The sequence below is a fragment of the Tenrec ecaudatus genome, chromosome 8, assembly GCF_050624435.1.
Source record: "Tenrec ecaudatus isolate mTenEca1 chromosome 8, mTenEca1.hap1, whole genome shotgun sequence".
NCBI lineage: Eukaryota > Metazoa > Chordata > Mammalia > Afrosoricida > Tenrecidae > Tenrec > Tenrec ecaudatus.
In genome coordinates this window covers 32256698-32278989 of record NC_134537.1, presented here as the reverse complement: position 1 = coordinate 32278989, position 22292 = coordinate 32256698, and the positions used below count along the sequence as shown (strand labels likewise).

The 22292-nt window shown below is 39.0% G+C and overlaps 1 protein-coding gene across 3 annotated transcripts in view; it reads right to left on the bottom strand.

Annotated features, from left to right (window-relative positions):
- TP63 (tumor protein p63) overlaps positions 1 to 16755 on the bottom strand; it is a 235571-nt gene extending 218816 nt beyond the window's left edge. For all 3 annotated transcript variants that reach the window (XM_075555627.1, XM_075555628.1, XM_075555629.1), the window contains exon 1: positions 16694 to 16755. In XM_075555627.1, the coding sequence (XP_075411742.1) occupies positions 16694 to 16755 (62 nt within the window). The remainder of the gene's footprint in view (positions 1 to 16693) is intronic.
- Positions 16756 to 22292: the final 5537 nt, after the last annotated feature.

Here is a 22292-nt window from a genome sequence, read left to right as displayed (position 1 = left end):
TTTTCAGCCAAGGTCCACCTGACATGGGCCTCTTCTGAATCTAGCGTGAATTTCTGGCAACTACCTGTTCAGGGACTTCTGCGGCCATTTTTAATTATCTTCAGCAAAAAATTGCCTGCATGTGACATTAATGCTAATGTTTGACAATTTCCACATTCTCTTAGGAGTATGGACTTAACCAGTCACTTGGCCAGGTAGCTGTTTTCCAAATTTCATGGCGTAGACTAGTGAGTGCTTCCAGCTTGTTGAAACATTTCCATTGATTTGCTGTCATTTACTAGGGAATTGATCCTGGCCATGCTTTCAATACAGCCTGGACTTCCTCCTTTATTTCCATATGTATGACAACATGTCACCTCTTGAAACCTGCTTAAACTGCTGTAATTTTCTTTTTTTGCATGCCTTTGAATGTTTTATTGAACAGGATATGCTGTATCAGGAAATATACATGGAAATAAACAGACCTTCAGTATAAGGATGTAAGTCGCTCTGGAGAGGAGTTAAACTGTAGTTAACATCTGTCGTGGCAATAGGCGTCCGAAGCATTACATCCCTCAGATCATTCTTATTTCATGATTGGCTTGACTCCCTTCAGAGAGAATCAGTAGGGTACAACCTTTTCAGCGGTGATTGTATTACTATTGTCATGCTTGTCTTCAGTTGGGGTAGCAGCAGTAAGATGTGGGGCGGGGGAATAGTTAAGCTGCCAATTAAAATCTCAGTCTTTTGACTTAGCCTGTATCTCAAGGGTTGTGATTGTCATAAGTGTTTCTACAATGGTTCATTTTCCCTGCCCGCCCCATACCATGTAGCGCAATCTTTGATATGCTTTTCAGTTCAGTGTTCTGACCTGCTTTTTTTTAGTTCGCCTATCTTTGATTTTAATTTCTTGAAAACGATTTGCAAATATTAAAGAAAGGCACAAAACCAAAAACAAAAAAACACTTAAATGGTAGAAACAAAGATGGAAGCACCGTATTCTTTCGCTTAGGTAAATATTTATTTCATTTGACTATTGGCTATGTTCTCAAATCCTGTGTGGAATTTTAAGACATGTAGCTGGCACCTGGGTCACGGGCTCCAGAGCTTTAACTAGGAGGCACATATAGTCTCACAAAATAAACGAGAGATTAAGTAGATAGCATTTACTGTGAATCACATAAACAAGTATAAAGGGAGGATATAATCATCACTTGATTCTTTAATCTCTTCAGTCCCATGGAGAGTGGGCTGAAATTCAACCACCACCACCCTCCCCCAGGCACAAGGACCACATGAAAGACTTGAGATGCTTCTCCTAGAACTAACTCCTTGGTTGCTAAACTAACAAAGACTAAGAATCTGTTTAAATATTATCCCTTCAAAATATCAAGACCATAGTCAACAAGACAGGCATCTTTTTTGTAAATTAAGCATGATCTTGGGCAAAAGCTTTAAGAAAATTAAACACTCAGAATCTTTGTTTAACAATTATAGTGCATGAAAGCTTGCCCACCATATAGTCCAAAGGTCTAATTTTAGGTAAGCTCCGCATCTGAGCAAATGAGTTTATTTTAGTGCTGTATTGAAAATCATCAGTTTTGGGCACCATGATTAGGAAAGAAAATTACTTTAAATTTAATTCTACTGTGCAGAGCTGTAAGAGGTTCCTGTAAGGCAGCGCATGATAGTGACAAACAATGGAGACAACTCAGAAACTGATAAGTTACACTGACTCTTGTGAGTAAAACAAATAGTGAATTCAGTTGGCAGTCTTTACAAAGAAGAATCTCAGACCAAGACTAGCCTGATCAAATTTTAAAATATTCCTAGTGGTGTCACTTACTCACTCACTCACTCACTCACTCACTCACTCACTAATCACTCACTCACTCAGTCAGTCAGTCACTCACTCACTTGCTCAGTCACTCAGTCAGTCATTTAGTCAGTCAGTCATTCACACACTTAATCAGTAACTCACTTACTCACTCAGTCACTCATTCACTCACTCACTCAGTCACTCAGTCAATCAGTCACTCAGTCACTCACACACTCACACACACTCATTCACTCACTCACTCACTCACTGCCATTGAAACTAAGCCAACTTTTAGCGACCCCATGTCGCCGTTAGATTGCTAAGTGCCATAGGGCAGTTCTGACCCCTATCTACCGTATGCACAGCATAATGAAATACTACCCTGTCCTGCACCATCTTAGGAATTGTTCCTATGTATAAGTCAGTGCATCTCCTGCAGGACAGTCCTCTGTTTCAATGCCAGTCCATTTTACAAAGCATGGCATCCTTCTGCACAGACTAATCTCTCCTGACAATATTTCCAGATAATGTAGCATAGAGTCTTGCCATCCTTGCCTTGGAGGAACACGCTGACCTTACTTCTTGCAGTACAGTTTGGTCTGTCCTTTTAGCAGTCCATGGTACTTTCAATGTTATTCTCCAGCACCATAATTCAAATCCATCTATTCCTCTTTGGGTTCCCTTATTCAATATCCAACTTTCACATGCATATGAGGCAATGGAAAATGTCATAGCTTAGGTCAGGCACACCTTAGTCCTCAAAGTAAAAACTATGCTTTTCAATACTCCAGAGGTCTCCTGCAGCAGATTTACCTAGGACATCATGTCCTTTGGTCCCTTGAAAGCTGCTTCCATAAACATTGATTGTGGATCCAAGCAAGACAAAATCCTTGACAACTCTCTCACATTTATCATGATATTGCCTATTGGCCCAATTGTTTAAATTCTGGTCTTCTCTACATTGAGTCACAATCCACACTGAAGGCTGCCAGCCTTGGTTTTCATCAGCAAATGCTTCAAGTCCTCCTCACTTTCAGCAAGCAAGCTTGTGGCATCTGCATATTGCAAGATGTCAATAAACCTTCCTCTGGCCTTAATGCCATGTTCTTCTTCATATAAGCCAACTTCTCTGATAGTTTGTTCAGTATACATATTGACTGAGCATGGAATACAACGCTAATGCACACCCTCCCTGATTTTAAACTATGTTCTGTGAGCCCAACTTTCTCTTGTTCCATGTACAATTTCCTCATGGGAAAAATCAAGTGTTTTGGAATTAACATTCTTCTCAATGTTATCTAAAGCTTATTATGGTCCACAGAGTTGAATGCTTTTCATAGTCAAGAAAACAAAAATAAACATTGTTCTGGCATTCTCTGTTTTGAGTCAAGATCCATCTGACATCAGCAGTGATGTCGCTTGTTCTATGTCCTCTTCTAAATCTGTCCTGAGCTCTGGCAGGCAATGTACTGCTGCAATCATTGTTAGATGATATTCAACAAAATGTTACTTGAGTACCATATGAAGGATATTGTTTTGTACTTTGAACATGCTTTTGGGCCATCTTTCTTTTGAATGGGCACAAATATGGATCTCTTCCAGTCAGCTGGCTGTCTTCAAAATTCCCTGGCTTAATGAGTGAGTGCTTCCTGTGCTTTATAAGCTTGCTGAAATATTTCGATTGGTATTCCATCAATTCCTGGAGCCTTGTTTTTGGCTCATGCATTCAGTACAGCTTGAACATCTTCATTCAGCATCATTGGTTCTTGCTCAAAGGCTACCTCCTGAAATGGTGGATTGTTCACTAGTTCTTTTCGGTACCGTGACTCTGTGTATTTTTTCAATCTTCTGTTGATTCTTCCTGCATCATTCGCTATTTGGCCCACAGAATCTTTCAAGATTGCAATGCAAGACTTGAATTTTTTTCGTGGGTTCTTTCAATTTCAGATATGTTGAGCGTGTTCTTACCTTTTGGTTATAGATATTTGGCTTTATCTTCTCGAGCTGCCCTTTGAAATCTTAAGGTCAACAGTTTGACTCCACAAGAGAAAGATGAAGCTCTCTTCTCCCATGAACACTCACAGTCTTGGAAACCCAGAGTACATCTACTCAATCTTATAGGGTTGCTATGAGTCAAAACCTCAAAAGTCAATAAATGAAATAGCATTTTGGAAGGAGATATGTGCTACTTGGTGTGGCAAGATGGGGGGAGGAAGCAGAGTAGGGAACTATGAATTAAAAATAGGTTATGAATCAGAATAAAGTCATGTTGCGATTAAATACTGTACATTTGAGCAAAATAATGACATTTGAGCTAAAGGCATCCCTGATAGACTTCCTATTCTCATCCCCATTTCTTTTTTCCTGTTTTACTTAAAATATTAGCATTAAGAACAAGCTGCCCGAGGTGTAGTTGAATGTAACACCCTATCTTTAAATACGTATTTTTGTAAAACAAACAAAAAACCCTTTGCAATTAGTTCATTTAAACTTTGCATTCTGAAATCTACATTTTTGTTGTTGTTGTTGTTAGGGACCATTTAGTCAGTTCTGACTTACGGTGACTCTGTGTAGACCAGACAGACACACCACCTGGTCCTATGCAGTCTCCACAATTGATGTTTAAGCTCATGTTGTCAGCCTCTGAGTCAACCCTCTCTCCAAGGGTCTTCCTCTTTTCTTGTGATCTTCTTCCACTTTACCAACCATGATGTCCTCTTCTAGGGACCGGTCTCTCCTGACAACATGTCCAAGGTACATGAGACCAAGACTCTCCATTCTTGCTCCTCAGGAGCATTGTAGCGGTAGCTCTTCCAAGCGAGATTGATTTGCTCCCCTGGCAGTCCCCGGTACCCTCACAATTCTTTGCCAACACCTTAATTCAAATGCATCCATTCTTCTTTGGTCTTCCTTATTATTCATTGCCAGGTTTTTACATGTGTATGGGGCAATTGAAAATATCATGACTTGTATCAGGCAAACCTAGTCCTCGAAGAAATACTTTTGCTTTTTAATACCTTAAAAATGTGTTATGCAGCAGATGTGCTCAATGAAGTATGCCATTTCATTTCTTGACTGATACTTCTCTGAGTATAGTTGGGGATCCAAGCAAAATTAAATGCTTGAAATTTCAGTATGTTCTCCATTTATCGTGATGTTGTCTCTTGGTCCATTTGTGCGGGGATTTTTGTTTTCTTGACTTTGATTTGTAATCCATAATGAAATCTGTAAGCTCATTCATTAGGAAATGGAGCTGATCTCAGAGAGTCTCAATAAAAGTTTCCTTAAAAGAAGCAATGTTTTCCTTGCAAATAGCACGAGTAACCATAGCTTTCGAATGAATGCACACACCTATGAGGAGCCCTGATGGTGTGGTGGTTATGGGGTGGGCTGTGAGCCACACAGTCAGCCGCTTAAAAACACCAGCAGTTCTCTGCAAGCAAGACTGCGTTTCCTACTCCCCCAAATGGTTAACAGTCTTCAAAAACCACAGCGGGTCACACTCGATGGCAGCCAGCTAGTATTTTTGGTTTATGACTTCTATTGTTTTTCCAGTAATTCTTCTATTCCTGGAAGATGCAAAGGAAGTGGCGATCTTGTTGCTTAAAAAAAAAAAAAGGGCTCCTTTTCTTCTAGTTTGTCTTCTGCCACCCTGAAAGAGATATGGGTCCAACGAACAAGGTAGCTGTGTGTCCTAGGATGAAGGAAATGCTAATAGAGACAGAGAACTTCCCGCAAGTCATAGATAACTTGAAATGGCCTTCCAAAAAACACAGTTGATTGATTCTCTATCACCGCTCTCAATGACCAAGTGTAACCTAAGTAGGCAGTAGGGAAGACACATTGAGCTGGACCCTGTCAGAGGGAGGTAGGTGAGATTGGATTTTAAGTTATATTTAATGATTTTGTTGAACTGCTTGCTCATCACGGAACTTAAGACAGATGAACCAATTGGCATCGTAGCATCCATAATTCACAATCTTAGCAACGGTCAAGATCACTTTTTAAAGGACAAAGAAAAATTGAGAATGACAGAACCATCGCTGTGGCCCGAGAATTTAAGTGAGGGGCCACATCAGCATTTGTATTGCTATCTGGATAGATGAGACCCTTCTCCAGGACCATCAACATATCCACCTGCAAGTTGGCAAGAACCATTCATGAGTGTTTGCAGGGTGACTGGAGTTCTTGAGAGTGACAGACTGCTAGACAAGTGCTATTATTTTAGTTGCTCCACTCAATGAAAAGATCTGTGAGATCCTGCTGCCAAGAGTAACATTAACTACCCAGGCTGAAAACTCCAATTGAGAGCTCTCATTGGTTGAAAAGGAACAGAATTCTTTGGGCATTGAAAATCATTGTACTCCTTTGAAGCTAGAAAATCTTATTTCAGACCCAAGATGCATTTGGTTCCCAGTATGTTTGTTCTGCTCACATTTACATTTGGTTTGACATGTCAACCAAAGTCATTCTGTCAGGAAATAAATTATGAATATTACCAGTAATCATCACTAGCCATCTCTGTCACTTTTACTTTCACCTTTGTTTCTTAACATTTGGCCTCATATCATTTATTTGTCTTTTATTGATATGAAGTAATAACATAGGAGGGGAACGTGTGAGAGAGAAAGAAATAGAAGGAGAGTAACACAGAGCAAAAACATTTTAACCAGATTAAAAATTTATTTATTGACTAGCTACTATGAATAAAAATAAATGCTAGATACAGGATATATACAGAAATAAATAAGAGTTTGAACTTTTAAGGAAGTAAGGATACCTTAGCCCAAATTCACTGCCACTGAGTAGATCTGACTCCTAGCAACCCCATATAGGGTCTCCCAGGGTCTCCAAATCTTTACAGGGCAGATACTCTCGTTTTACTCCCACAGAGCAGCTGGTTGGTTTGAACCACTGACCTTGCTTACTTAACTCTGCCACCAAGATCATTCATATAAATACCTTAAGATGAACAGAAATATAATTTCATGGTATAGCAGACAAGGACAAGATTATATTGTTTGTAAAGAGAAGAGTTTCACTCGTTCTGTGTTCATTCACTTACTATGTATATTTTTAAATCATTTTATTGGGAGCTCATACAACTCTTATCACAATCCATGCATCCATCCATTGTGTCAAGCACATTTGTACATTCGTTGCCATCATCATTCTCAAAACATTTTCTTTCTACTTGAGCCCTGGTTATCAGATCCTCATTTCCCCCCTCCCTCCCTGTTACCCCTTCCTCATGAAACCTTGATAATTTATAAATTATTATTATTTTGTCATGTCTTACACTGTCCAACGTCTCCCTTCACCCACTTTTCTGTTGTCTGTCCCCCAGGGAGGAGTTTATATGTGGATCCTTGTAATTGTTCCCCTTTGCTACCCCACCCTCCAGTATCACTGTCATTCTCAGCACTGGTCCTGAGTGTCTACTTTATGCATAAGGAAGCCGAGTGGTACAGTGGGGTACTTGTCGCTTGAACCACAAGTTCAGCAGTTTGAAACACCAGCTACTTCACAGAAGAGAAACGAAGCTTTCTATGCCTCTGAAGATTTGCTGTCTTGAAAAGTCATAGGGGAAATTCTACTCTGTCCCGTGGGGGTACTCTAAGTCCAAACAGACTTTGTGACAATGAGTTATCAGTTTTTCTTTTTTGGCTATATACCTGCTGGGAATATAAAAATAAACAAGACAATACTTTCTCTTGTAAGTTGTATAGTCTAGTTCTCACAGATACATGTGGATCAAAATCCCCTTACATGCATTTAAGAAACATATTTCTGAGCCACAGAATTGGACTTTTAGACTGAGTATGTACTGCTATTGTAGTGTTCTCAGGGCACACTTTGAGAACAACAAGGCTAGGGAAATGCTCCTCAAATTTAATGTGTCTATGAATCATTGTATTGTAAAAATGAAGATTCTTATTTAATAAGACTGAGGTTGGGCACTCTATGCCTGGCTCTGTTATCCAATGATATCTCATTTTAAGTCAGTTGTGAGGGTCTCGTAGATAAATAATACACTAAACACATTATGGAATAAGTGGAAATTAAGACAAATTCTTGAAGAAAGGATTAGATTTTTACAGGGGAAGTTGTGAGGTTGTGCAGGGGGACTAGGTTTAGGTCAGGCTAGAGAATTGTGATTTTCCACGTGGAGTAATTTCACGTAATGGGGCTCCCCACACGTTGCTCACTGGACTAGATTGGAAATGGGGTTTCCTGGAATTGGAGACACCAAACCTAAGAACTGTGAGACTCCATATGTGAAAGTCACCACAAGGACAATGGGATTTCGAAAGAGCTGGCAGGGGCTAGAGTTACAGAGAAAAATGGAGCCAAGTTACGGAGGGGATGCTTCTAAAGTCAGTGTGCTGTCCAGAGGTTCAGTAAGTTATGCTGACAGCATGGATATCTGAAGACATGAGATCATGGGGCAATCTGAATGAACCATCATCAGAAAATAGTAGCAGAGAAATGTGTTAGTGTCATAGCTTGAGTACCTCGATCAACAGGGTATGTGTGTAAGACATTCCTTCTGTTAGGAAAAACTGGACAGTCTGGGCGCTTTTGGAGAAAGATCAACTTCAAGTTAAGGCAAGTTCCCAAAAGAAGGTGGAGGGTCAAAATATTACACTGAGAAAACAATATCGCAATGAGAGTGGAAATGAGGATAAACAGATTTGAGAGTTTGTGACAGGGGATTCTGCCTGGGTTGGCCCATTGCAATGACAGAATTTATGGAAGGATGCTGAGGTGAGTGACCCTGAAGATTCAGGGCCCAAACAAGACCTACTATGAGACTGGTGCCAGGAAGTGTAGGAGTGGAGTCCAACTTGTCAATCAGGACACAGCCTAATGATGAGCCGTGGCTTTTTCATAAGAGAGCGGCTGGGGAACTCTCTTCCCCTTTCCCTTTCCTCTTCCCCTTCCTGCTTGCTGGGACTGTCTTCCTGCCTCCAGGGGCAGACCCTTGTGGGCCACCAGTCATAGGAGCTATTGGCACTCTGCCGTATTTCCACTGACTTTGGATCCATGGGACTCTGCGCTCATCAGCCTGGGATCTTCCTGCATCTCATTTCAACCTTTCTGAGTCATCAGTTTGCAGCTTCAGGAGTCTGAAGGAGGCTCTGGCTAGAATTAAACTCCTGGACTAAAGTTGGATTGAGCTGGGATGCCTTCTTGATATAAGATGAATTCTTGATATGAAGTTGTTTCTTATGCATACTCGTATGTGAGTGTCACTGGTTGTGTTTACCTAGACAACTCAGCCTAACAGAGTAAGAATGTAAAATCTATGAATGGTCCACATTCACACCAGTGCTCCTACTAACTGGAAGATAAACCAATTGTTTCAAATTGTCGTGAAATGGTCTCAATCCAGTCTTAACTGGACTCTGTAGAATACTGAAAAATTAGGTGATACAGGCTATCCAAATATTTATTATATTTTTCTTGTTACTAGTTGCCATCTGGTCAGTTCCAGGTCATGAGAACCTCATGTAGTATCAATTAAGATGTTAAAAAATTAAAACAAGAGAGTATTTTGACTGACAGAAATCTTTTGACTGCTCATAATTAACTTTGTGAGGTCAGAGAGTCTTTATCAATGACTAAGATAAGAAAAATAACAAAATGTCCATCTACATCCTCCAACTTTTTTATTCAATGAGATTTTTGTATGTTCGTAGAACAAGATTGTTATATGTTCTTAGAACAAGATCTTACAGGAAGTGCTAATGAGTATGCTATAATTATTTGTGCATTTTGGAAGTAGATGGCACTATTATATTACAGCCAAAAAATGAGATTTTCATTAAGTTATGAAAACTTGGTAAGAAAGCTAATGATGAATTTTGGAAAAATATTTAAAGTTTGATATTTTTAAGGAAATTGGAAATCATGTATCTTGAAGAAATGTCAGGCTATGATGAGAATTTGGGATGGTTAGGTTAAGTGCAATTGAAACCCGTGGAAATGACACTTAAAAAGTAAAACTTTCTATTTACAGAAGTGTTCCTGTTACCTTGCTGGTAACTTGCTCATAGTAGATGGTTTTATCCAATCCACAGCACTATCTACAAAGAAGCTCACACTAAAAACTGCTCTCGGGTACCACATTGCTGATTGCACTGGCGCACTTACTTCCAATTTTATATTGCTTGACACAAATGCCCTGTCAGCCTTAACGTTATTATTAGGTGGGTTTTGCTCTCAATTAGGAAAGAGCTGCCCACGTTGATGGAATTTGATAATAGTGTTTGCTGTTCAATTAGGCAGATGGAGTTTGCTCGTTTGAAACAACAGAAAAAGCTATTGAACATTGGAAAGTGGCAAATGAAGTGTGAGCTTTCCCTTTTCTTGTCAACCGGAATCAACTCAATGGCAGTGAGTTGGGTTGAGTTTGGTTAATGATTTCATGGTGCACTTCAAAGAGTCTCAGTCATTTTAAACGGCATTTATAAATGGAGAGTAGAAGGCAAGCAGATTTTGATGGGACGTTAATAAGAATATAGTGACAATGAGTTCTCCCCATCTACATTATCTCCGAAATATGATGGCTTAGCGTAAAACAAAAATGTTAATAACTGTCATTTTCAAAACCTTGACTAACCACTAAGTACACTTCCCCCCATGTCCATTTCTCATCCAATTTTAAATGGAACAAAGTGACTTCTAGAGGATGGGAAGTGCATAATTATATAGACCTGAGGTTTTGGACTTTGATCGTAATTACAGTGCTTTATCCATCTATCACTTGTTGCTTGAGGACTATTCCTTGGTGAGTTCTTTAAAGAAGATAGAAACCCTGTCAGAACAAATTTGAGCTGTGAAACAGCTAATCGGAAAGTTGGCTCTCTTGACTTGAAACAGAAATTGAAAATTGCCCCTTTTGCACTCACAATCCATCTGGCTTTCAAGTAGAGTGAGAACAAGCAGTCTCTTTGGGAAGGTGGGGTTTTCTGTCGCTCATTCTCACTGGGTATTTGTTTTCCATGAGCTTCTGTAGGGAACTTGAGTTCAAGTGTTTCTCGCTGTAGTTAGTAGTTCAAAAAAATTGGCATACAAATGAATCATCTGGAGTGGTTATACTAAGTATGTTTATTTTGCATTCCTCCCGCACCCCAATTTCTCAAAGAGAGGCATCCATGTAACCTCAAACCTAAAATTAACAGAGAATTTTACAGCACTTAATGGGCTAGACCTGTTTCTCCATTTGTGGTCTGAGGATTACATGAATCAAACTTGGATTTTTTTGGCTCTAATGCAATTGCAAGGCTCCATCTAGACTGATGTAACATCTCTCCAGACGTTGGACATCAGAAGGGAACATGTTTCCTACCCTATTTCCTTCACTTAAATTAGGCTTCACAGTTTCAGAGTTGCCATCTCAGAACTGAATGGCTCTTCGTCTAAAGCATTTTGAATATCTCTAACAGCTGCTACTATTACGATCCTTTGTTTTCTTTTTCTGTTAGGAAGGTGGATGCTTGCTCGTGAAGCTCCAGCCAGCATAAAGAGTAAGTTCTTGAATGTCTAGCATTATACTTCACTCATGTTCTCCATGAAAAATAATCATGCTTGTGTTTGCTTTCGTTAAAAAATCAAAATTAAAAAATATTATTTCCATGTCTACAAACTGAGTCCACTATTATGGAAGTAGTTTCCTCGCGCAGCTATAACAAATGACCACAAACTTAATAACTGACGGAAACACAAATACGTTACCTCCAGTTTGGGGGCTAAGGCTTGATATGTGTAGGTCTTATGGGGCTAAAATCTCCAGGTGTCCGCAGACCTTCATTCCTTCCTGAAGCTCAACAGCAAAAATGCATTTCCTTGTGTCTTCCACTTTCTAGAAGCCCACCCCTTCTTGACCCATGATGTCTTTCATGTTCAAAGTCAGAACTGGTAATTAAGTCTTTCTTACATTATAGTACCGACACGGACTCCTTTTCTCCTCCCCTTTCCACTTTTAAGAACACCTGTGGTTCTATTAGCTGGGCTGGGCCGAGTAATGGTTTTGCTTTGGGCTCATGACTGCAAGGGCAGAGAAAGAGAAGGCTTTCTACTCTCTAAGGAGTTAGTCTCAGAAAACCACAACGGAATTTCTACCCTGCCTTATAGACTTGCTATGAGTTGAAATTGACTCAATAACAGTTTGGTTTGGAGTCTGATTAGCTTGGGCTGCATCCCAGATAATCTAACTACATTAAAGTCAGCTGACTAGCAAACTCCATTCCATCTGTAACCATCATTCCTGTTAGGACGTGGCATATGTGTCACAGAGGCTGGGGAATAGAATGTGAACTTTCTGGGGAGTAGTTACGCTGTCTATTCTTACTCTAGGGGAGGATAATGAGTTGGGAAACACATTATTACTATCAGGTATGCACTCAGAACCTACTACCGCTAAGTCTATTTCAACTCAGAAATCCTACAGACAGGGTAGAATTTCTCCCCAGTGGTTCTGAGAGCGCAAATCTCTACAAGAGCGATAGCTTCCTTTTTCTCCATGAAGTGGTAGATGGGTTTGAACATTTTACTTTTGGTTAGCAGCCACCAATATATAACCCAATACACTGCGAAAGTACGACACGGATCTAATAAAATGCTGTGTTCCATGGCAGACAGAGCATTGAACTGGAGGGTAAGATGTTTGATTTTATTCCTGACTGTGCTGTCATTTTGCTCATCTTGGACAAGTCACTTAATCCCTCTGCTATCAGGTCCCGCGATTCTAAAATAAAAGAATTGAAAGAGAAGCCAAGGTCATATTCAGACCTGTTCTAATATCATCTTTGTTCTTATATTACAGATGATATAGGACAATAAGGGATCTAAGGTACGCTGCCTGAGAATAAACCTCTTCGTAGAAAGGAAGTGTGTTCACTGAGTTACAGAATACGGTGTGGCTCTAGGGAATTAGCGTTGGTGGGGTAAGGCTGGGGTTATCAGACCTCTGTGGGTGGTGCTAACTGATACCACCTTCAGCTGCTAACCAAATGCTCGAAGATTCAATTCAACCCAGAGGAGCTTCAAAAGAAACAACAGTAACAATAAAAAACCAATGATCTACTTCCCCCAAATCAGCCATTGAAAACCTACTGGAACACATTTCTATACTGACACACATGAAGTCCCCATGAATCAGAATCAACTCAATGATAACTGGTTGGAATGGTTATCACCACTGAGGCAGGAAGAAAGGAGAGAAGGGAGAAGAAATCAAGAGACCTAGAACGGGGGCAGGAGCCTCTCTCTGTCGGACCTTACTAGAGAGAGGTAGTCAGTGAACCTGAGTTCCCCTAGCCGGTTGATTCTTTGTAGAGTTCACAGTGGTGGAACCCAACAGAAAACTGGATGGAAAAGGAATTTATCAAAGAAATCTTTGATAAAATTGTTTAAATATCACAAGGTTTCATAAGATTGTAAGGAGGGAGTTTCCTTGGGCACAGAGCAGAGAGACAGTTGGAGGGAGGTTGTGGAGGGGCACGTGGAAGACACCCAACACAAAGCTGCATCAGTGTCTATGTGATTTTTTCTGACAGGTGAAATGATCTCCCATTACAAATCCACTGCATCGATCTTCTTTGGGAATATTTTTAGAAAACATAGTTATAAGGTGGGCTTTTAGCTAGGAAAGTATAAAGTTCATGATAAATATAATTCACGGGAAACACATCTTACTCATTCATACATTTAAGCTGTGTAATGCTTCTCTTGAGTCATTGATGACAGCGAGAAATATACAAAATTATTTTCCAAGCAGTTTGGTATTTACTTTTCTCTTATTTTTAGCCTTGTTACCTCACATTTCATATTTCAACTTTGCTTCATTTTAATGATCTCAAATGGCATTTTTTTTAAAAAGATGTTTTTAAAAAGCTTGATCAGTGTTTAAGTCTCACTTGATCCAAAAATCTATTTTACAAAACTAGATTGTTCATCTAAAAATAAGAGGATGGGGTACCAGTTATAAGTCAAATAATATGGCAATAAAAATTTAGTTCTAACATTAACTTACTGTTTCCTTATTTAAAATTTAAATTCACAAAATTTAAATTTGTTTAACAAAATATAAACAGCAAACACAACTGACTGAGTACAATTAGATCATTTCATCTCTGGTTCAATACCTTAAAGTTAAGTTAGTAATCAAATGGCAAGATTGTGTATTTGACCATCTTCTCTTCTTTGTAATGGAAAATATCATCAAATGGAAAATCTGAGCTCAGTACTTTCAATTACCCTTTTGATTATAAAAAATGTTTTTGCAAAGATTGAGGGAAATTATCAGCACAATTAAAAACAAAATATGTCAATATGCTCAGATGAAGAGGAAAAACATAAAGGGTGAAATTGCAATTTTAACTGAGAGAATATATTTGTGTGTTTTACAAAGTGACTTTAAACTATGCTCTTTGAAAGAGCATTAACATTCAGTATTCATGATAATAACATCTGTCGTTTATCTTTTTTCTGATAAAAGGAAATCCATGCATTTATATAACTTGGAATTAAAAAGAACATGGTATGCAGTTCTTTACTTTTTGACTATTCTTTGTCATGGCTTTTTTTCTAAAGACAAGATCAAGAAAAGCCAAATTCAACTATGTAGATGACTATGATTATAGAATAAGATTTGGTCTTTCTTAAAATAGGGTTTGTAAACTGAGAACCCCAAAGATTGTCTGCTTTAAAAATCCAGCTCAAACTCATTCACTCATTAGATATAAAAAGGAAAACAATTTGATTCTTTCTGTGAAAATATACAATGTCATATTTTTCCTATGGAGAGATGGTTCTCATAAATTCAATTATTCAGTCTCGTGTAGATAAGAAAATAGTAACAGATATGGAAAAAAATTTAAATATTTGAAAAAAATATCTGCAATTTAATACATGAGTAACTTAGAGTTAAATTAATGAATATAGCAGCCATATCTTACTCATCTTGGCCCTTCCCATGCCTTGCACAGAACAGATGTTCAATAACAAATTGTGTTCTTCTCTTCCATGGGACTGTTGGTTAAGTGTTCTTTTTAAGTGACGAGTACAGATTCTTACACAATGAAATGTGTTTGGGAAATAAATTGTTCCTTGACCAATTGGTACCACAACTTCGCAGTTCTCTGACATCCATCCCTCCCTAGCCTAAAAATGAAATGCACTGTCATTAAACCTCCAGGCATTCTAAGAAATGTAAGAACGATTTTGCTGCTGCAAATTATTTGCTGGGGTTTTACCATCTATCAAAAGCTGATATAATATTTGCTCCATTAGCTAACAGGTTTTCAGTATAATAAGGGAAGCAATCTCTCTATTTATGCCCAGTTTTCTTTCATCAATCACTGGAAAAGCCCCCAGACAGAGGCGTGCAGGATTGATGTGGGTGGCTAGTCAAAGGGAGAACAAGCGTTTCCTGTAAAGGTAGATCCAAGAACCTACGTTAAGAAAGATGCCCTGAAGGGGAGCATTATGGGGCTAATGCTTTGTCAGAATTATGTTCTTAGAAAGATTACTTTGCAAGGGTTTTAGAATAATAGTAAATAGTTAGCCTGGGCAAAAAAAAAAAAAAAAGAGTGCTATTTAGAGAAATCTTTGGAGTTTGCTTTGTATTGACAGAAATCTCCAATTCCAACTGAATGTGGTTTTTGAGTAATCTGAGAAAATAAACTCCAGAGCAAGGATTCAGAGGATTCAAAGCAGCACTTGCATTTCCCATTTCAACCTGGCACATCCCAACCCTACTTCATGTTCTGTTTTTCCTTTTACCCCCCTTGCTTTTCTTTCTGCGTTACTTTTCCTCTTCTGCTCTCTCACATGGACCACAGAAACGTCACAGGGTAAGCAACAAAATCTACATTGTTCACATTAATGCTCAACATGGTGGCAAATGATATTAATGAAAAAAGATCACACATCTTTCCTAATCCCCGAGGCAATCCGACACTGACAGAGCCCTGGCTAGAGGGCTGGACTGCACTGGTCGAGGAGGCTCCAGTAGACACTGGTGCTGAATGGCAGCTTAACCCCTTTGGAGCCCCACCGTTTTCAACACTCAGAGAACCTCTGTCATTAGTCTTTTAAAATAAAGTACGAAATTCCAACATCAAACCTCATGCTGTTAAATTAACAACATCACACTGCTCCATATGACTTGCATGTCTCCCATAACTTAATGACTGGGAAAACAGTGTTCAGATTTCATTTACCCATTTAAAAATAGCCAACTCTAATTTGAAACACACACACACCACACCTCCACATGCCCTCACGAATATTCCCTCTCAGAGCTAAGCAGTAGTCCTGCCTATAAACATACATACAATTCAGTCTAATCATAGGTTTTAAAAGTCAGATTTGTCAAAAGATGATGTTTGTTATGAAACAAATCAAGAAGAAAATATTCCTTAGAGCCAAAATGACAAGCTGCAATCTGTCTGGTATAACAATAGCTATTTACCCTTTTTTTTTTCCCCCTAAGTAGAAGTCAAAATCAGTCTTTGTTTATTTTGACTTGAAGATCACCCATAGATTATTATACTCTTTCCCAATGAAATCTCTTCTTGGGTGGGGAGGTATAGAGCAAAGTAAATCACAGATTTTAAACATCTTAAAACGGTATTATAGATACATATTTTGTAAAAGGGAAAATTTGTTTTCAAATTTTGACACTTTGTAGATCCAGAAATGATCTTTAAAAAAATACAATAAGACTAGATGCTCACAGACCCCTTTAAGTTCACAGACAATCCCAAATATCATGACTGTGTCTCTCACAAGAAGGGCTTGCTTTTCACACAACTGCAGAAACACTCAAAATACACAGGCATTCCGATTAAGCTCCGAGACACCTTACTTTACGCTGTAACTCACCGCTGGGTGTAAGGGTCGGGGCAGTACTCTAAGGTGGCGCATCGAGAAGTTTCAAAATTCATTTTCTTGAACTCTCTTGGATATCAATAAAAGGAAAATGATCATATAACATACGCACATATACCCATGTAGATACATATACAGCCAGGAGAATAAAAGCAGTAGGGTCAAATGCTATCAGATATAGAAATTTAGACACGAGCCCCCACTTCCCATCCCTACCCACACCACATTCATATCTACAAAGAGGCGGAGCGGGTCTTGATTTCAGCCAATGAGATTCATCCAGTGACTAAAATATCATAGACAGTGGATTCTTACCAGCTGGGCATCCTCTCTAAAGTTGTTTGCTCTCTAGCTCCTCTTTAGGGTTCTTGACATAGAGCCGCCACGCTTGTTGCTGGAAACTTGGTGGCATCTCTGAACTTCTGATCTCGCTGGTGATTGGACGCCAGCATGAATGGCATCAGAGTTTAATTTCAGCAGCCTGAGTTTTTATAACAGACCTGAGCTGGTGCCTGTCCACTCTGCTCTAGTTAATTAACTTTTCCTTGTCTCTGGACGCTATCTTGCTGTGAGGACTTATGTTCCTGCTTCTAGGGCACAGATGTTTTGCTGAGCTGCTTAGGAAAATATTGTTGTTGTTTTTTTCTTCTTCTTCTTCCTATCTCCACCCCCCTTCAACCTCCCTTTCAGTCAACCGCCTGTTGTGGTCACAATCTCAAATAGCAAAGACAGGGAAATTCCTTGATTATATTTAACCTAGAACGCACTCTCCGTCTCAACCAAGAGGGAAAAAAAAATCATTCATATTCCCTTAGAAGTTTTGCCTACCGCAAGTAAAATAAAATTGCTTCTAATAAGTTACTTCAATGCCCTAGAACACAAACATATTTTAAGAATCTTCTCAAAGAGTTATTAAGGTATAAAAGTACTATATTATTTTTGATTCTTTTGAAACATAAAATTGTTTCATCTGTTAATGGAAGCATTCTCATTTGTTTCTATTGATCTGTTTCACTTCCCAATTTTGTCTTTTTTTTTGTTAATGATTTTGGCTTTCTTTGGGTTCATGTATCAGTACATAGAATAAAACTATAAAATTGTTCATGTATATCCAATTAAGTATAAATGCAGGAGACGTCTACTTACAGAATATTTCCCTTACTTTCTAAATACAGGCTGTAAATCTACCCTGGTTTTGTGGATTGGGAGATTGAATGAAATATGATTCAGAAGCCAAATTAAAATAAATTCCAACAAAACTGTGTGTGTGTGTGTGTGTGTGTGTGTGTGTGTGTGTGCAGTTTGTGCATCCAAGTGCCATTGACATTGGGTCTTCAAGTCGCCCATTCACCCTCTCCCCACAGGACACCTCTCTATATGGGCGACATAGGCAGATGTCAAAATTGGGAGACAGTCTAAAGTCTTTTTCAGCAAGACTTGACATTTCTTTAAAATAAATTCCGGTTCAAAGCACATTTCACAATTTATAAAAACTCTATTGCTTCAGTCAGGATGGAAGAGAAAATCTATTTAAAAATTGACATTCTCTTCCCTTACTTAGCCCGAGAGTGTCTAACATCTGTGAATTGTGAAATTCACACACTTGCGGCCTGAGCCCCAGCCAAATCAAACAGCTTGTGCTACAAATGGGAAACCGGGGGAAGATCATTTGGCTAATTAATTATAGATTTGCTCATTGAAGTTCAAGTGGTAACTTTATTCCCTGCCATTGGCAGATATTATACAAGGTCCTGGGTTGAAAATATTCAATTTCCTTTGACCAGGCCTTCTCTTCGAACTTTTATAAAATGAAGGGTGAAATGACAGTTTCTACTGCAGCGTTTCTCAAATGTTAACATCCTGATGAGACGCATGGCCATCTGGTCTGGTAGGTCTGATAGGGTGTGAGGTCCTGCATATCACCCTCCCAGGTGGTGATGTCAATGCTGCTCTGGGCACTACACCTGGAAGAGTAAGTTTTCGTGAGCTTCTCAGGCCTGGTGTTTCTCATTCACTCACTCCACAAATAGGCAAGAACACCAACTTTTACTTAGAAATCACCAGCAAACGTTAGAGACTGTGAACGAAAGTATGAATTTTACATATTCTTTGCCTGTTTTAATTTTTTAATGTGTAATGAGCTAACTTCTCATTATTTTAAGCATCATTGACATCAATTGTTCTAAAAAAATCCCAAATTTACTTAGCTGAAAGACAAATGGCAAATTGTTGACAAAGAATTATGGAAAATATTGGTACTGTTACATTAATAAATGCAGAGTGTTACTTTGGCTTAGGACACAAAAGCAAGCTCCTTATGATTCAGCAGTACATTGATGACATACTACTATACTACAACCTGGGGGGAAAGCAACAATTACACTGTAATGATTGTAATTGCCTCTTAAATTTATATTACATCCTTCTTCCTCCAGGGGACTCAGGTTACTCTAAAAGTGCATAAATTGTTTCTTTGGTGCACACGTCACATGATTTTAAAGGGTCTTAAGCCTTTTAAGCAAAGAATGTACAAAATAACTTACAGAAAAATCTACGAGAAGGTAATTGTCTTGCCCTATCTATTTCTATGATGATGCTTGTGAAGACTTTTGATTTGAAAGAAAGGGTGGAGAAAATAAAGAGCTCAGGGTGGCAGCAGCCATAAAATTCTGGAACTTTGGACATAATGTAAGAGAAAGGTACACTTTCCCCTCCCAGCTCCTAACAGCTGAGACTTTGCGCTGAGACAAACTCCAGCATGCATATTACAAACCCATTTTACACACATATAAATTATCTTATGTCTGCTCTCTTTTAAGCATTCTACAATTCATGTTACATCCTTTTTGGGAGTTCTCTGCCTGAGATCATGCTTCCATCTAGTCAGGATCGTTTCTGAGACCTCACCTGTGTATATGCACATCACACAAGTTCTTCAAAGACCAGTAATTCTCCTTTCCCCTTCCTGGTAGAAGAGACCTCCTCAACCGTTAACATCCTCAATCATTAGATGGGGACTTAGGTAAAAGCATCTCACATTTTACCTGTAGATTCATTATTTTTTTGTATACATATCATGTGTAGTACAGGTCCGTTAGCCTCATGAGGGCAGGTTTAATACGTGAGCCATTTCTATATCTTCAGGATCTAGCAAAAGGTCATGTCTAAGCATTATCCAATGGATGGAAAACATGCTTGTATCTTTACAGACATTATTTAACAACGAATAAGTACTACAATGCATTAAAAATAATTTTCATTTAGAATGGATTCTGTTGGGGTATAGTTTATATACAATGAAATAACTAATTCTTTGCATCCAATTCAAGGTGTTTGGACAAACTATGCACTATAATATATCATCTAATCCCATCACAACCAAGATATAGAACTTTTCCATCACTTCACAACATTCCCTGATACCCTACAATAAGCTCATCCTCACCTTAGCCCTTGCATGCACTGACCTACTTTATAAAAATGTATACTCTAGATTAGGTGTACATTTAGGTATACATGTCTAAAACATTGCTATCGAATGATACCATCTTCAGTGATAGAAATGTACTATATCTGCATTGATCAATAGTCTCCGTGTCACAGAGTCGATTCTGACTCATGGCAACCTTATAGGGCAGGGAAGAGCTTCCCCGGTGGGGTGCTAAGATTGTACCTCTTTAAAGGAGTAGAAAGCCTGGACTTTCTCCCATGGAACCACTGATAGTTTCAAACTGCTGACCTTGTGGTTAGCATCCAACATGTAACCACTACACCACTGGGGCTCCTTGTTCAATGAGGACATCCTATAATATTCTTGCTACAGTGTCTGGATTTTTCATTTAGCAAGACATTTCAGAGATAATTTCACGTATCTATCCGTAGCTCTGTTTTGTTGTTGCTGTTACCTTTCTCTGCCGTGCAAAAGGGTTTTGAAATATTTAGGTTGTTTCTAATTATTCTGGTTGGTAAGAGTAAATTCTAGTCTCGGCTAGGCAATTATTGCCAGAATCAAGAGTCTGAATCATTTTTTGAGGGCTCAAAAATCATACAACCCAGAACGTGCCCTTGGTCCTACTGAGTCCCATCATGGTGTTACAAAGCAGGTCATTCATCTCCAGGCTGCAGTAGAGCGAAAGGAAGTAGCACACGAGGTATAAAGACACCAGTAGCCCAGATTACGTCTGGACTCTGATTCTAATTTACTCTCTGACCTTAGGCAAGTTGCTTTATTTCTTTGAGTCTTAGATACTTTAAAAGGAAAGATACATTAAACTATTCATTTGTTTAGGAGTAATAGAAACACATTCTAATTAGATGAAACAGAAAATATGAGAATGCATAGTGCCATTGAAAGTCTAGAAGAAAAAATCTGAAAAATCAGGGTTTGAAGAAGACTAGAACCAGGATAGCTTCAGGGAGCTAGGCAACAGGACTGAAGAGAAAGTTCACAGTGCAACGATTGGCATAAATCCGGTTGCTTTTTAATTTTATTCATTAGCTTAAGATGCAAATTCCCAGAAGGAAGACGGCATGGCTAAGCAGGAGACATCTAAACACCTTGAATGGAGCCCCACCAAGACTATAGGAAAGAGTTTCTCACAAGTAAACCAATGAAAAGGAGCAAGAGTTAGTGAGCTGGAAACAACAAGAGTCACCACAGGAGGCTTAGAGCCATGCTAGTTTGTGGTTCAAGGACACTGAAGTCAAGGTCAAGCCCAGACTTCCTTTTATTATACAGAAACCAGAGGAAAGGCCTTAATATTATAATACGACAGGTGGTGCAGTACATTTGACAAATGTTACCCAAACTGAAGGCACTGAGATGTTCATTTGTTTTTCTTTTAAAAACCCACGTTCACAGAGAGTTTCTATGTGGTGAAAATGGTTAACCTGCTCAGCTGCTAATAGCAAGGTTATGGGGCTGAGTCTCCCCAGAAAGAAGCACTTCAGAATTGACCTCTGAAAGATCAGCTCTTGAACCCCTGAGGAACACAGTTCTGCTCTGAAGCACGTGAGTTGTAAGTGGTTGGAATTGACTCGACAGCAACTAAGTTCAGCTCCATGGTTTCTATGTTATAGGCAGGACACCAAGAATCCATTCTTTGGAGAATTCTGCTAGCCCTCTCACTTGTGCTTTTTATGGCTCTATGGCTGGGTGTAGGTGCATAGTGTATCTAGTAGAATACTTAGTAGGGGTAAAGCTGAGTCTAGAAGGTAAGTTTGCTAAATTGAGGGTTTTTTAAACATATTTATAAAAATATTAATGCATTGCAAGCTTAGCTATGTGCTTCTTTGGAATCAATTTGAATTCCACTTCTTGAAGCCATTGATAAATATATATATATATAGATCCCTCTGATTATGAGTACAGGGTTATGTATTCTAAGCTAGCCGTTCAGTCTTCAGAGGAAGAGGAAGGTGCTTTGTGGAGATGTCCCGAGGAAAAGGCCACATTTCTATGCAGAGGGCATGCAAGGAAACGCAGAGGGCAATTGTGGAGGGAGGAGACTGGCAGCTTCCCCCACAGACAAACCTGATACTCTGCGAGCCACACCCAGTGTCCAAGAGCAATGTGGGTGGGCTTCTTTTCCAG